Source organism: Protomyctophum parallelum, assembly GCF_964188405.1.
Source record: "Protomyctophum parallelum genome assembly, chromosome: 19".
NCBI classification, from domain to species: domain Eukaryota; kingdom Metazoa; phylum Chordata; class Actinopteri; order Myctophiformes; family Myctophidae; genus Protomyctophum; species Protomyctophum parallelum.
This window is the reverse complement of record NC_139717.1, coordinates 32,276,214-32,292,660: the sequence shown is the minus strand read 5'-3', so window position 1 is coordinate 32,292,660 and position 16,447 is coordinate 32,276,214. Positions and strand designations below refer to the sequence as shown.

General features: G+C 43.9%; 1 protein-coding gene across 7 annotated transcripts in view; it reads left to right on the top strand.

Annotated features, from left to right (window-relative positions):
• Positions 1-16,447, top strand: part of lama2 (laminin, alpha 2) — a 254,248-nt gene that overhangs the window by 89,161 nt on the left and 148,640 nt on the right. For 6 of the 7 annotated variants that reach the window (XM_083790714.1, XM_083790710.1, XM_083790709.1 and 3 more), the window contains exons 9-14: positions 797-975; positions 3,333-3,432; positions 4,787-4,844; positions 7,138-7,240; positions 9,010-9,150; positions 11,130-11,297. In XM_083790714.1, the coding sequence (XP_083646840.1) occupies positions 797-975; positions 3,333-3,432; positions 4,787-4,844; positions 7,138-7,240; positions 9,010-9,150; positions 11,130-11,297 (749 nt within the window). Of the gene's footprint in view, positions 1-796; positions 976-3,332; positions 3,433-3,658; positions 3,681-4,786; positions 4,845-7,137; positions 7,241-9,009; positions 9,151-11,129; positions 11,298-16,447 lie in introns of those variants that run through there. The other variant, XM_083790713.1, reaches the window with a different exon arrangement.

The following is a 16,447-nucleotide window of genomic DNA, read 5'->3' as shown; positions in this document are numbered from 1 at the left end:
ACAGAGTTTAATGTTTGTTTTGTCCATGTTCTTTTTGTCCTCGATGTTGTAAGATGATAAGAGCGCCCCTCACTTCAAACGGGTGTGATTTCTTACTTTCTACTTGCATGCTTGAAACGTTTCCTTTCCCAGTTGAAAACTGTTTTTGTTTAAGTCACAGGAATCGGCTACAGTAAACAATCAATTTATGTAAATACTAGCATTTAATTTTAAATGCTTGGGAGAGAGGCAGGGAGAGAGATAAAAAGCAGGGGAAGACGCGGAGCGCAATGTCTAAAGATATATCTCAGTTTTGACGATAAGTTTGTGTGTGATGTTATCTATCTTAGCGTACTACTGTTTCTTAAAGGTAGTGTAAGTGATTTTCTTTGGTTAAAAAGCTCTATATTGTGTTGTATATTGTATATTGAGGAGTCTCCATGTCTCCAGTTTTTTATTAAACAGAAAGTGATTTAACCTTTTAACAAAAAACTTTTAGTTTTAACCCAAAAATATCACTTACACTACCTTTAATTGGTGCGGTGACTCAGTTTCCTCCACAGGATCAATAAAGGTCTCTCTGTCTAACACACAGTAAAATTTGGAGTGAGAATTTAACTCTGAGTGCGTACAAACATAACCAAATGGTTCCGGAAGATTACAGAAACGTTTGTTCACTCTCAGAGGTTTATTATGTATTTATTTGAAATGTCACTAGAGGATTTGTGTACAAATCACAAATGTATAATGTATAGCTGCTGTTACCAAAATGTATTTTCACATCTCTGTGTGTGTGTGTGTGTGTCTTCCTTCTCAGAGTGTAACTGCCATGGGAAGGCAGATGAGTGCTACTTCAACCAAACGGTGGCGGACATGTCTCTCAGCCTGGACGCCCGGGGCGAAAACAAAGGGGGCGGGGTCTGCGTGGGTTGCCGTGACAACACGGCAGGCATCAACTGTGAGAGCTGTGTCTCCGGACACTACAGACCTGCCTGGGTATGTGTTACCTTTATGTGTCTCTGGACACTACAGACCTGCCTGGGTATGTGTTACCTTTATGTGTCTCCGGACACTACCGACCTGCCTGGGTATGTTTTACCTTTATGTGTCTCCGGACACTACAGACCTGCCTGGGTATGTGTTACCTTTATGTGTCTCTGGACACTACAGACCTGCCTGGGTATGTTTTACCTTTATGTGTCTCTGGACACTACCGACCTGCCTGGGTATGTGTTACCTTTATGTGTCTCTGGACACTACAGACCTGCCTGGGTATGTGTTACCTTTATGTGTCTCTGGACACTACAGACCTGCTTGGGTATGTGTTACCTTTATGTGTCTCTGGACACTACAGACCTGCTTGGGTATGTGTTACCTTTATGTGTCTCCGGACACTACAGACCTGCCTGGGTATGTGTTACCTTTATGTGTCTCTGGACACTACAGACCTGCTTGGGTATGTGTTACCTTTATGTGTCTCCGGACAATACAGACCTGCCTGGGTATGTGTTACCTTTATGTGTCTCCGGACACTACAGACCTGCCTGGGTATGTGTTACCTTTATGTGTCTCTGGACACTACAGACCTGCTTGGGTATGTGTTACCTTTATGTGTCTCTGGACACTACAGACCTGCCTGGGTATGTGTTACCTTTATGTGTCTCTGGACACTACAGACCTGCTTGGGTATGTGTTACCTTTATGTGTCTCCGGACAATACAGACCTGCCTGGGTATGTGTTACCTTTATGTGTCTCCGGACACTACAGACCTGCCTGGGTATGTGTTACCTTTATGTGTCTCTGGACACTACAGACCTGCCTGGGTATGTGTTACCTTTATGTGTCTCTGGACACTACAGACCTGCCTGGGTATGTGTTACCTTTATGTGTCTCTGGACACTACAGACCTGCCTGGGTATGTGTTACCTTTATGTGTCTCTGGACACTACAGACCTGCCTGGGTATGTGTTACCTTTATGTGTCTCTGGACACTACAGACCTGCCTGGGTATGTGTTACCTTTATGTGTCTCTGGACACTACAGACCTGCCTGGGTATGTGTTACCTTTATGTGTCTCTGGACACTACAGACCTGCCTGGGTATGTGTTACCTTTATGTGTCTCTGGACACTACAGACCTGCCTGGGTATGTGTTACCTTTATGTGTCTCTGGACACTACAGACCTGCCTGGGTATGTGTTACCTTTATGTGTCTCTGGACACTACAGACCTGCCTGGGTATGTGTTACCTTTATGTGTCTCTGGACACTACAGACCTGCCTGGGTATGTGTTACCTTTATGTGTCTCTGGACACTACAGACCTGCTTGGGTATGTGTTACCTTTATGTGTCTACCGGACATTCTTTGTTTCATGTTATTTATGCGACACTGGCCCCTGGTCAGGCTTTGCAGTTTGTTTCCCAGGTCAGTTAAAAAAATTACAGCCGATTCAAAAACACAGCAGGCTAGTAAGCCCCAGAGTTATTGTCGAAGTGTCCTTGAGCAAGACTCTGAACCCCTAATTGCTCCCGGTGTGCAGGTTGGTGCCTTGCATGGTTTCCTACACCGTCGGCGTATGAATCCATCCATCCATCTTCAACCGCTTATCTGTAGTCTCGGGGGCAACAGCTCCACCAGAGAGCTCCAGGCTTCCCTCTACAGAGCAACATTAGTAACTTCCTCCTGGGGGATCCTGAGGCGTTCCAAGGCCAGTGAGTTGATGTGATCCCTCCATCTGCTCCATGGTCTGCCCCAGGGTCTCCTCCCAGTGGGACGTACCTTGAGGACTTCCCTAGGGAGATGCTCGAGAGGCATCCTAACCAGATGCCCGAACCACCTACTCTGGCTCCTTTCCAGGCGAAGAAGCAGTGACTCTCCTCCAAGTCTCTCTCGTGTGACTGAACTTCTCACCCTATCTCTAAGGGAGATGCCAGCCACCGTCAAAGAAAACTCATTTTGGCCGCTTGTATTCACAACCTTATTCCTTATGTCATAACCCACACTTCATGACCATAGGTCAAGTAGGAACAAAGATTGCTCGGTATACGGAGAGCTGTATGAATGTGTGTGTGAATGTAATGCACAATCTATGTAAAGCCACAGGTTCGACTCCCGACCCCGACGGACTTTACTGCATGTCTTCCCCTCCATCTCTCTCCCCATTTCCTGTCAACCTACTGTCTGTCCCTCTATAAAAAAAATTAAATAAAATAAAGGCGAAAGCCACAAAAAAAAAACACATTAAAAGTAGCACATCTGCTACTTTTGCACATTTTCTTCAATGTTTTATCCTGAAAAGCAACAGCCGACGTTATGTGTGTGAGTGTATAATATGTTTTATGTGTCCTACCAGGTGGGACCTGAGGATGATAGTCCCTGTCATCCCTGCTCCTGTGACCCCCATGGATCCATCAGCCCTGCATGCGTTCCAGACCCCAGCCAGGCCTCAGCCGGTATGCTCCATACCTACCTATGATAACATGTTATACCTACTGTATGATAACACGTTCCAGACCCCAGCCAGGCCTCAGCCGGTATGCTCCAAACCTACCTACTGTATGATAACATGTTATACCTACTGTATGATAACACGTTCCAGACCCCAGCCAGGCCTCAGCCGGTATGCTCCATACCTACCTATGATAACATGTTATACCTACTGTATGATAACACGTTCCAGACCCCAGCCAGGCCTCAGCCGGTATGCTCCATACCTACCTATGATAACATGTTATACCTACTGTATGATAACACGTTCCAGTGTTCCAGTGGTGTATTTGTATACTGTGTGAGAGGCTGTCTTTGAGTGGTAAGATGGGTGGCCCGCATGCATTTTCAGAGCATTTATATTTGAATATATCAATCGATTATGTGAACAATGCAACTATACATACTTAAAAACTATGTTTTTCAAGGTAATAAAAAGTAGTTAACATAGCATCACAATCATCTTAACCTCTTTATCCATGTATACGTTTACGTTTCTACTATTCAAAAATAGCAGATGTACAAGCTTGCAGTGCAGCACAGCTCACAGTGCAGCATAACGTGACGCGCATGCAGCGAGCTTGTAGATTGTAGATCCTTGAATTATTTATTATTTTGTTTGGGTAAATCTGGCACAAAACATTCCGCTGCTAATTACATAATTATCAACGGGCTCCTTGACTTGAAAAGGTTTGAGAAGCACTCAGCTAGGTCACATATAAGCAGGTGCTATTTCTCACAGTGATGACTTTGCTTGCGTTTCACGAGTAAATTGCTTCTAAACTTCTAAACGACTGTGCATTAAATACTTTGGCAAGTTAGCCGTGGTATAAGCGGGGTAATGCACCGTGAGCAAGTCAATTATGAGAAACCGCACTTCAGCAGGGTATAAAGCACTGCACCCCCCCCCCCCCCCCCCCCCCTGTCGTGAGGTTATTTTCTCACAACTGTCACGCTCTCTGTGCATTATCCCTTATTATATACTGTGCATACTGTGCATATAAAGACATTTGCATGCATGTATGTGTGAGCAGACGCACACAGTTGCATACACACGCGCTCGCTCATGCACGCTCATGCGTTAGTACCTTTGTACTGACCTTCCCCTAACAAAATCTTTCAAAAGTTTAACAATAAAAATAAATAATTATTGACTTTTTTTTGATAATTACTATGTATTTGGATGAGATGTATTTAGTTTGGTGAAGAGCTTTCTCATGTATTTAAAATGAGGTGTATTTTCAGTGGCATTGTAAAGACTGCAGTGTCTTTGTAGAGATGCTCTCTCTCATTTCACGTCTGGGTGTGTTTGACTGACAGCTCAGCCAGCAGGGTCATGCCGGTGTAAGGAGGGTTTCGGGGGTCTGAAATGTGACAGGTGAGATACACACACACACGCCAGCACGCACACTCACTCACACAAACGCAAGCATGCACGTATGTTCACACACACACACACACACACACACACACACACACACACACACACACACACACACACACACACACACAGTCACACACACGGAGTGATGGAGACAAACATAGACATATAGTGACAGGTGATAATTACCACAAAGTTTCCATTTAACATTCTGAACACATTTCGTTTCTAAGACACCAACCATATAAACCTTTTGTTTACCACCACATTCTAAGACAAATACAGTATGTTTAGTATTGTAAGTAAGTAAGTAAGGTGAGTTCCTATTGAACAAAAGAAGACACAGGGCACTATTTTTAGTCAAACAGATGAACCGGCGTGAAGCACAGTCAGTGGTGTGGCGGGTGGGGCATGCTGACAGACTTTTTATATTTTTCCCGGACTGAGAAAAGGTTGAGTACTGGCAGTTCAGAGGCAAGATGAATATTTTAGGCTGTGTGTATATGTGTGTATGTATATATATTATATATATATATATATATATATATATATATATATATATATATATATATATATATATATATATATAATATATATATATATAATATATATATATATATATAGAGAGAGAGAGAGAGAGAGAGAGAGAGAGAGAGATCTCTCTCTGCTGAATACTAATTGTCAGTGAGTGTGTTGCAGGTTTATTCAATCATGGCCAATCAACATGATCTCCTTCCATTACCTTTAGCCACACTTGTTGAATGGGTCTGTTGCACACACCAAATCTCTCCGTCGGAAATAGCTGATCTACAAGCTGTGAGGTTGTAGATCAGATTTGTCTTCTAGGCACATGTTTGCCTATTATGACATGCCGACAAAAGGTGTGTTTTTTAAGAGCAGTGCGCTGTGCTCAGCACAACAGCATACCGGTCATTTTCAGTGTGGTGGAGGAAAAGTCTCTGAAACATAATTTGTTCCAAGAGCAAGCGGGAGGTGCAGAGTCATCAACAACACGTCCACAGCACCTCAAACACAACCGCCAAGTGCACATGATGATCCTGGGACTGGGAGGACAATTAATACTGTTCATCTGGAACTGGTCCTGTGAGCCAGTGAGATTCTTAGTGTGCATTTCCAGTGCATAAGCCCAGTACATAATCGCCAAATCCTGCTCAACAGTGTACAAAATGGAACCAAATGTGGGGGGCATCCATCGCTGAACAGGTAGTGAGACTGTCGGAGAATCGTAAGGTCACCGGTTCGCCCTCTGATACATGTGTCTATAAGTGTCCCTGAGCAAGATAAGACACTTTTAACCCCTGTCTGTATTCATAGCACCCACTGCTCCTAGAAGTTAGGATGGCTAAATGCAAGGGACATATTTAATGTGTGTGCAAATGCATAGTGACAAAATATATCCCAAAGGACAAAATCATTATTATTAGTTAATTATTATCCTTGACACCCAAATTGCAGTTCTCTGCTGATTGGCAAACAGCACCCCCTGTAGTGCATCTCTCCTCCCAGATCAGTGCACCCAGAATAACCCATGCAGACGTGGAAAGGCATGGCCGCCCGCTGCACGCCTCACTCCTCGCTAATAACGGTGTGTCATCCCTGACCAGTCCTGAGCTATCCGTAGAACAGTAACTTACTATAGTCTCTGTGTGCAGTTTGTGACCGAAGCTGCACAAATCAGTGCAGCGTTCAGTGATAAACACATGTACATGTATGTACAGTACATACTTTCTCACAAACTCTGTTATAGCTGGTCCTACTTGTACAGCTGTGAAACAAACAAAGTCAGTGTCTGACTTCCAATAGCTTTATTAGAAGTCACGTGCACGCGCACAGGGTTATTCGTCTTATTTATGCTCAGAATGGCATAAAATTCCATGTTTATAGCCTATTAAAAGGTTAATCCAAGCCACTGCTCTGAGGGCGATGGTCCGTCCCTTCCCTATCCTTACACTACAGAAACAACGCTACATCACATGTTTATTTCGCGGATTTAGCTGGCACTGGCGCCACCCTCTGGCCTGGAGGGCTGGGCAGTATTGTGGTTATAGCCATCGGTGTAAGTGCATCAGCCAGTATGTGTACTGTATTCGTTTTCATAGAGTAACTCTTGCCTTACCTTACCTTTAATTAACATGGAACCTGCAGTAATAAATGTAGTGTTGAATCAAATAGTTTGTATTTCAGTTCCATATGATTGCATGAATGATCTTATGATTGTTCTCTTGTATAATTGTCTGTTGCTGTGTTGTCATCCTCATTTGTTTCGTAGGTGTGCGTTTGGTTACAAGGGCTACCCCGACTGCCAGCGATGCATGTGTAGCATCGACGGAAGCACCAACTCTGATCCGTGTATATCACCATGCAACTGTAAGGTAGGCACGCACGCACGCACACACACACACACACACACACACACACACACACACACACACACACACACACACACACACACACACACTTGATTGATTGATTGAAATATTTATTAACAGTTTGTAGAATTTACAGTACATTTTAAGCACAAACTCAATACAAAGACTGTCAACTGTGAGTGGACGACCCAATTAAGCATTACACTTGTTTACAACAGGGTCCACATTGTTCAATTCATCAAAACATTTAAAGACATACAAACATTTAGAGACATACAAATAGACATTTCTATGTAGCTAAATTCATCATATGGGAAGCAAAAAAGGGAAAAGATACAATATACAGTGAGGGAAAATGGGGTGGGGGGGTGGGGGGGATTCAGATTTTACAGAGGCCAGTTTCGAATTGCAGCCATCCGTAGGTGCCCTTTGAGAGCGGTTTTGAAGGAGTCAAGGGATTCACATGTCTTAATGACTGTTGGTAGGGCGTTCCACATTTTGGTGGCATAGGAGCGAAAAGAATTTAGTCCCTTGTTTGTGCCGAATCTGGGTTGTACATGGTTTGTTGCACTCCCTCTGGTGTTGTGGGTGTGGACTTCGTTTACATTAAGGAAGTATTTAGACAGGTACATGGGTATCTTGGTGGTGTATCGAATCTTGTGGACCAGACCCATTGCAAGATGCTGTACTCTGTCGTCGACCCTAAGCCATCCCAGCCAGTCAAAGTGGGCAGGGGTGAGGTGGGTTCGGGGGGTGAGGCCAAGTAGGAGCCTGACCAGTTTGTTTTGGGAGGTCTGGAGCCTTGTTTTAAGGGCCTTTGAGGTGCTGTGGTACCAAGAGGTGGATGCATAGTCAAAGAAACCTTGTACGAGGGCTCCTGTTAAGGTCTTCAAGGTGTTTTTGCTGACCAGTGAGGAGATCCTGTAAAGGAATCTTGTTCTTTGATTGACTTTTTTGATTACGTTGGTGGCCATCTTATCACCGGAAAGATTGGCCTCCAGGATGGAACCTAGGTAGGTAATTTGATCTTTTCGTGTGATAATATTGTCACCCACTCTAACCAAGAAGCCATCTGCCTTGCTGAGATTACTATTTGATCCGAAGAGGATGGATTCAGTTTTTCCCAGGTGTAAGGATAGTTTGTTATCAGCGAGCCAGGTGCAGATTCTACCGAGTTCAGAGCTGAGGGTCTTTTCAACCTGCAGTTTGTTCCTGTCCGAGACCAGCAGTGCTGAGTCATCTGCGAACAGGAACAAGCTGCAGTCACAAGCTGAAGTCATGTCGTTAACATATATTAGGAACAGTAAAGGCCCTAGTATGCTTCCTTGTGGGACGCCACAGCTCACTGGGAGGGGAGGGGACAGTGTTCCGTTCACCTCCACCATCTGTTCTCTCCCCTCCAGGTAGGATTGCATCCAGCTCACTGACACTCACTGGGCTCACACACACACACACACACACACACACTGACAGGAGGACTCCTGCTAAAGTGGTGTAACGAATGTCTCTAGTGATATCGAGGGGGGAAATACACATTCACAGCTAACTTCTCAATGCTTAGAAAGGCTCTGAATCAATTATTCTTTTATGATGATTTCAGGTCCTGGGACAATGACAAATTGTTTGTGTGGAATGCAATTCAGCACTGTGTGCTTGTACGTAGTAAGTTTGACTATGGCTGATAAACTGTGTACTCTCTTTCTCAATTCCTCTCATTCTTTCTGTCGTCCTCTTCCTCTCTCTCCCTCCCCCACCTTCTTGCCGTGTTGCAGGAGAACGTGGAAGGGGAAAACTGCGACAGTTGTAAATTGGGATTCTACAATCTCCAGCGCGACAATCCTCGAGGCTGCGAAAAGTGCTCCTGCATGGGCGTGGCCAGTCAGTGTTCCGCATCGACGTGGGCCTATCAGAATGTAGGAAACTGCACACTTTGTTCACTGCTTTGACTTACCATTCTTCCAGCTCTGGATCCTATATAAACGACAGCAGTTGTCCACCTGTGGGCCAAACAATTGGCAAAACGTTAATATTTAATGATAACCTTGAAAAGTTAGTTTTCATTGTGATACTGCTAAATGGGAAGTATACTGTGTTAGTTCCATTTAAGTTCCATTTAAGCCAGAACACAATACATTGATTGATCATATCAAGCTCTCAAAATGCATGTGGCCCGCACCCACTCTTTGGTGGTCAGATAGGTGAGCTGTGAGTGTTTTCAAGTGGGCCCTGATTTAGAAAAGATTGAACCCTTACAGGCCTTTAAGGGTTCATTTCATTTTGAACCTCCTCAAGGAACCTACACATTTGTCTTCCCTGTGCATTTTTGGTTTCTTCCTGAAAGCCTTTTAGTTAAACGGCCCAATTAAAATACGATTTAGTGACACACAAAAATTAGCCCCTCCCCTTATCATTGAAAAGGGTGCGAAAACAGTATGAGCGTTTATCCCTTCCTCTTCTTCTACCAAACCACTCCGTTAACACACATCTCTCCTACAGGCCATAGGAAACCATCTGCACTACGTTACCTCCTTGCAACTGTGATAGTTACTGTACAAATATTGCTTTTGTATGACATACTCTTATTGCGCAACATTTTGCTGTGATGCAAATTACATCACAATGTTCACCGACCCTTCCCCTTTTCACTGCACACACAAGCCTGGGCTCTATTTTCATCCATGCTAAACGCTTTATCCATAAACGTATTTGCCTTTTTTTACTATTTTGAAAATCATTTTTGAATGGTTTTGACTTGCCGATCTACATCGACATGTTGTGAGCTTGTAGATTGGATATTTTAAACTATTCAAAAATGTTTTTCAAAATAGTAATAGTTAGTCTTACCTTTCATACAGTATACTGTACTGTCAGCCAGGGGAAAGCAACTGTTACACATTAACTCCTGTACAATTTGCAAGCATACACACATGCACGCACACACGCACGCACGCACGCCCGCATGCACGCACGCACACACACACACACACACACACACACACACACACACACACACACACACACACACACACACACACACACACACATGCACACACGCACACATGCACACATGCACACACACACTATCAGTGTGAAAGGGTAAGCCAAGGTCAGGTTAATTGCAACAGCAGATGTGTGCCTGCCAGTCTTTCGCCACACACACACACACATACACACGCACGCACACACACACACACACACACACACACACACACACACACACACACACACACACACGGCATGCACACACTATCAGTGTCTAAATCTGAGCTGTCAGCCTGTCAAAGTCTCCACTCCCCAAACCCACCTCTCCCGTCAATCAGAAGGTGTTTTCCTCTCCGCCTCTCTTCTGCTCTCCTCTCTTTCTTTACGCATCTCCTCTCCTGTCCTCTCCTCCTCCTCCTCCTCCTCCTCCTCTCTGATCGCCCGCTCCTTGTCTGTCCACCTCCTGTCAACCCCCTACAATCCTCCTTTGTCATTAGCCGCCCTCTCTGTGACCTCTCACCCCTCGTCCCCCACTTTTCTTATATCCTCCAGCACTATTCTTCTCTACTATGAAGACTGTTTTACAGTCCATACAAGGCAGTGGTTCTCACACCTTTTTTATTTTAATTCAAGGACCCCCCAGTTTGATATGCATTAGGCCACAGACCCCCATTTGATACAATGTTCTATCTCTGGGGCCACAATCTATCTATACTGTAAAATCCTGAGAGTGTACAAATGGAACTAAATGGTTCCAATTTGAACACTCTGTGACTACTCTGACTACAGACCTGTGACTCCTCAACGCCCCCCCCCCCCCACACACACACAACCTAAAGTGAATTGAAACATCAACATAGTCTCTGAGCCATCATCTTAACATATACTTTTCTGATTGGTGGTCTTCTAGGAGACCACTCTGGCCGGCTGGCACCTGATTGGTGAGACAACAGGATCGAGGGTGTGGTCTATCCACAGGCACACGCCTCCGTATCTTAGTGTCCGCCACTCAGACGTGGAGAGGGACCTTGGCTCCACCTACTACTGGAGCGCACCGGAAGTCTACCTGGGAAATAAGGTGAGACACGCGTGTGTGTGTGTGCGTGTGTGTGTGTGTGTGTGTGTGTGACACACTGACTCACAGAAATAAAACTTTAACCTTTCTAGTTAATGCTTGTCAATAGGTAGTACTATACTATACTACTAATACTTTTTTCTAGTTAATTGAAATGACTACAAAACGTGATGACATGTTTAAGACTCGAAACGAAAGATTTTGACTTATTTAAGACTCAAAACCAAAAGTTATGACCTGTTTAAGCCGATATGACCGATATGCCCATAAATGAAAATCTCATATATGCCTTGTCCCTTTATGCCCATATGGAAATCCCTGATGTTATGCTGTACCCATAAATGGAGCTGACACATTGAGGTTAGACAACACATAAATTTGCGCATACAGTAGATTCATTGGGAACTCGTTATGGTTATGGCCGACTCATAGTGACAAGGGTGTGCAGACGTGCTCTGCCACTGCCAGCCTACCCTTAAAGGGCAAGGTCACTTTGGTAGAGGTTTGGGTTGTGTAGTTACCTTCAATGATGTAACTAATTGAGTAAAGATTGATCGTTTAAAAATAATTATGCTCCTCATTGTACAGTGAAGAGGCTTTTAGCCTGTTAACAAACTCAAACAAAGCTGATTCTGTCAATACTTTCAGCGCCATTGCCGTTGATTAATGCCAATTGAAGCCACATTTTTAAACTAACGCTTAACGCCATTGCCGTTGATTAATGGCAATTGCGCTTTTATAATGCATTCGATCAATCGAGCCATAATGCTACTTACGTTAGCCGGTTAGCTAGCTATGTTGTTAGCACAGCACGTCCTGTGCACGTCCTTAGATCATCATCGCCATAATAATCCATTCCGTTTCTTTCCTTGTCCCTGATGGCTTTTTGGTCAAAACAGCGTTTCTTTGACGGCACAGAGCCGGCGATGTGGAGCTCTCCAGAGCCCCGGTTTGGATTCTCATTGTAAACAAGGCCTGTCTCGGCTCCGTTGAGCGTCCTAGGATAATCTACTTCCGGTAGACTGGAACTTTTCAAAATAAGAGCTCGACTGTAAAAAATGCTGGCGTGAATTAGATCCTAGTTTTTCAATAAATGCTAGCGCTGAAACGGTTAAGGACTCCCTTGAAAACGAGTTGCTGCAACTCAAGGGACTATCCTTCAGGGAAATTTCAAAATAAAATATAGAACATCAGCAAACCCATTACTGTTTGCTTTTTTTAAATATATACAGTATATAAAAATGTCAACTTCCTAGCCTGTGTGATCCTATTGGTTCACCGATCTGACCCATCAATTTCTAGTCAATGGAGAAATTATTTTAGATTTTTTTCCCACCTTTGGAGTCGCATCATGGCAAGGTAACTACACAACCCAAACCTTTACCAAAGTGCTCTTCTATAGGCTATATATAACCCGTAATGGTTCATTTGGTTAAATTTCTACACAATCTGAGTTACAAATACCGGTAGATGAATTAGGTATTAATTTATAGTTAAATTAGGAATTCTGTCCATTCTGTCCTACTGCCCTGTTGTTGGTACAATTGCAAATAATTTCTTCCCATCTTAAATATATTTTAGAAGCCTATTTGAGTGCAACATCAAACATCAAATCCTGAGAGTGTAAAAGAGAATATTTAAAATCCTCTAGTTTTTTTTAATGGTGCTTCTGCCCTGTTTTGGCTCCCCTCGGCGCAATTCATTTTTTTTTATCACGGCAGCTGACAAATAGCTGCGACCCACGTTGGGTTAAGCCGAGTGGTGCTGGGGCGACAGCAGAGGCCCGTGACTGTGATGTTTGTCTGGAGTGTGGCTGCTTGAAGGGATATGCCACTGAATTTCATTACTTTGTACCCTCCAGACCTGGCACGTCATCTCACTCCTCTGTCTCAGCCTCCACAGCCCCCCTCCACCAGTGTTGCCAGAGTTTGTGAGAGAAACAAGTAGAAATGTCTTCTAGGAAAACACGTAACTCGAGAACCGTTCGCCCCACCGACACACGTGTTACACACCCCCACAGGGAGTGCAGTGCCCGGTTTCAAGTCTGTCGGATAGCCGGTTGTCCGGAACCAGCTCAAAAGCCTCTGCCCGGGCTCTCTCCATATATGGAGATATAGGGGTGATCAGCACCTCTATATCTCTCCATATATGGAGCTGGCCTGTTCTGACATCTTTCTGACATCTGCATAGACTCCATATTTGTGCATGTCTGACAAAGAACTCCATATATGGGCATAAACGAGACACAGACATAATAACTGGGTGAGGCATGCATTTCCAACTTCCATCGTTCCAAGGTGGCCAGTGCCCAACGGGCACCGCTCTAGAGGCTCTGGACAGGGCCCCTGCCTAGGCTCTGGACTGGGCCCAAATTAGCCAATTGATCACACCTGATAACCTCTAGATCTCCATACATGGAGCTGACCTGTTCTGCCATCACAATGATGTTCTGACATCTGAATAGACTCTACATTTGGGCATACCTGATAAAGAAGTTAGAACTCCATATATGGGCATAAAATAGACATAATAACTGGGTGGGGAAGACCTACACCTACAGTACTATACCTTAGAAACAAACAAAAACACACAGCCCACAATTATACCAATATTTACAGGTGACTTTAAAGAAGACAAACCCAAAGTCACTTATAATAAGCAAAGACTTGGCAACACTGCCCCCACTCCTCACCCCATCTATCTCTCTCTAGGATTTCTGCCCCCCACCCATTCCTAAATCATGTTTCCAAAGCCTTGTCTCTCTCCCTCCATGTGTCTCTCAGGGTAAACAGTGTTTCGCCCGTTGAACTCGATAATCAACTGTTTTGCACTCACACATGCACACGCACGCGCGCACATGCATGCAACGCGGCAACACGTACACACAGTTGTGGGCCTATATAAGTCAGATAATGATGGGTTTTGGAGGCATTAGGGACAGCAGAGCAGAGCTGAAACGCCTCAAGACTCTGGAAACAAACAAATTACTAGTGTGTTTGTGTGTATGTGTGTGTGTGTGTGTGTGTGTGTGTGTGTGTGTGTGTGTGTGTGTGTGTGTGTGTGTGTGTGTGTGTGTGTGTGTGTGTGTGTGTGTGTGTGTGTGTGTGTGTGTGTGAGAGAGAGAGAGAGAGAGAGAGAGAGAGAGAATGATTACTAGCAGCAATGTGCAAGTGTAAAGAGATTCTTTGCTTCAATGTCTGATCGAGTTACTGTGATAGATTCCCTGTGACTTCGGTCTCATCTCTCACACACACACACACACACACACACACACACACTCTGTGTCTCTCTTACTGTGTAGACCCACATAGAGTAGTTATAGTCATGTTAGTGCGTGTTCATTGGAAGTGACAGGGTGTGTGAGTGTTTAGGGACAAGCGGTGAGTGTCATTATGTGCATGTGCAATGCTTGTGTGTGTGTGTGTGTGTGTGTGTGTGTTGGTTCATCTCTTGCACCTCAATTGGTAAATCAACACCATGGAGGATGCTCATTGGCCCGTTAGCACACAGTGTGGATGCTCATTGGTCCAGAAGCGTGGTCCCACTGATGCTCATTGGATAACTCATGCATGTTCTGTGGGACTGCTGTGACTGCTCATTAACCTAGCGCTGCTGTCAGGTGGAAACCTTGTATGTAAATAAAATATAGATTTTTTTATGATTAATTATTTTACATCTTGAGTTCTACAAGATCATGTGTCACATTGCTAGATATAGCACAACCTTTGTGCGACAGTACTTTTGTATGTCTAAAGTAGGGCATTAATACGAACAATAACAAACAAACAAAAAAATTCAAGTTTTCTACCCGACAGCAATGATAGGATCAGCGAGCAAATGTTTGGTTTAAGCTTGCTTTAATGGACAGTAACAGGAATGATGGAAACATCGGTTTGACAGACAGATTTAAATTGGAACGTCTTATACTATGTGAGTACACAAGAGTAACATTCTTTGGTTTTTAACATTTTAGCAGCAATTCAAAATCATTTAGAATAGCAGCAATAATGACGAACTGCGAAAAGCCAGTATTGGAAGTCCACAAAAAGAACGATGAGGCTTCCAAACTGAAATACCCTTTTTATTTACTATGTGCAAAAAAAAGGTCACACAGGAGCAAAAGTGAAGGGAATTAAAAAAAATTGCACCTTGGAAACATAAATAAATAATATATATTAGTAGTTGTCCAAGTTAACTAATTTAATCACAATTAACTCAACTTTATGTTAACACCCTGAGCATCTCCGATTCTCCGTCTTATCAAATAGTTACACTCAGCGCCCAGGACGGAGATTAATCAAAAGACGGAATATTAATCATTTCATAACCGAGCACACTGCTCCACAGGCTGGGAGCGCCTGTTGGGCAACATTCGATCATCCAAAGTGGTCCCCCTCCATTTTAGTGGATGAGATCTAGCTACTTCAAGTGGACGACGTACTACAAGATGGAGCAAACAGCATCACAGCCATCTTGTCCAATAACATTACTGAGAGTGGTCACCTACGTATAGTTGGATCCGTTCTTTTACGAGCCAAATCAATGACTATTCCTCTCCTGCACGGACGGCTGTCTTCTCTGTCATCACAGGCAGCTGGCATGACGTCGCCACAGTATGAACCGATATCTGTGAAAAGGCCACGGCAGAGCCCCTTAAAGCCACCAAATGTGTTTCGTATACAAATCCAGCTCCAATGCTCTTCTTGCTGTGGTTGAGAAATGAGGCAAACACGCTGTGATCAATGGAAATGCACTGGTGCAGCAGTTAAACAGTGTGAACGTAAGCACCTTGGGTATTCTCACATATAGCGGCTGCGCTGCCTAATAGCCTATCAGCATGATAGATCTCAACAAGTAAACTACATGCATAAAGAGGAAGTAGTCCAGTACCTGCCTGTAGACCCTATCGCAATTTGGTGTTGGGGGAATTTCTCACTTGAACTAAGTCAATGGGTCCCTAGACATGAAAGATCAATGAGGTGCTTGTCCGCCATAGTGCCACGAATGGCGCAATGGCCACATCAAAAATGGCCGCCATCGGCTATGATGAAAATCCAACCTTTTTGTTTTTTAGTGTTTAAGCACATGTAATACATTCATTTTGACTAATTGTGGTGTGTGGAATTCATTTCTGATATTGTTTTGATGATTTG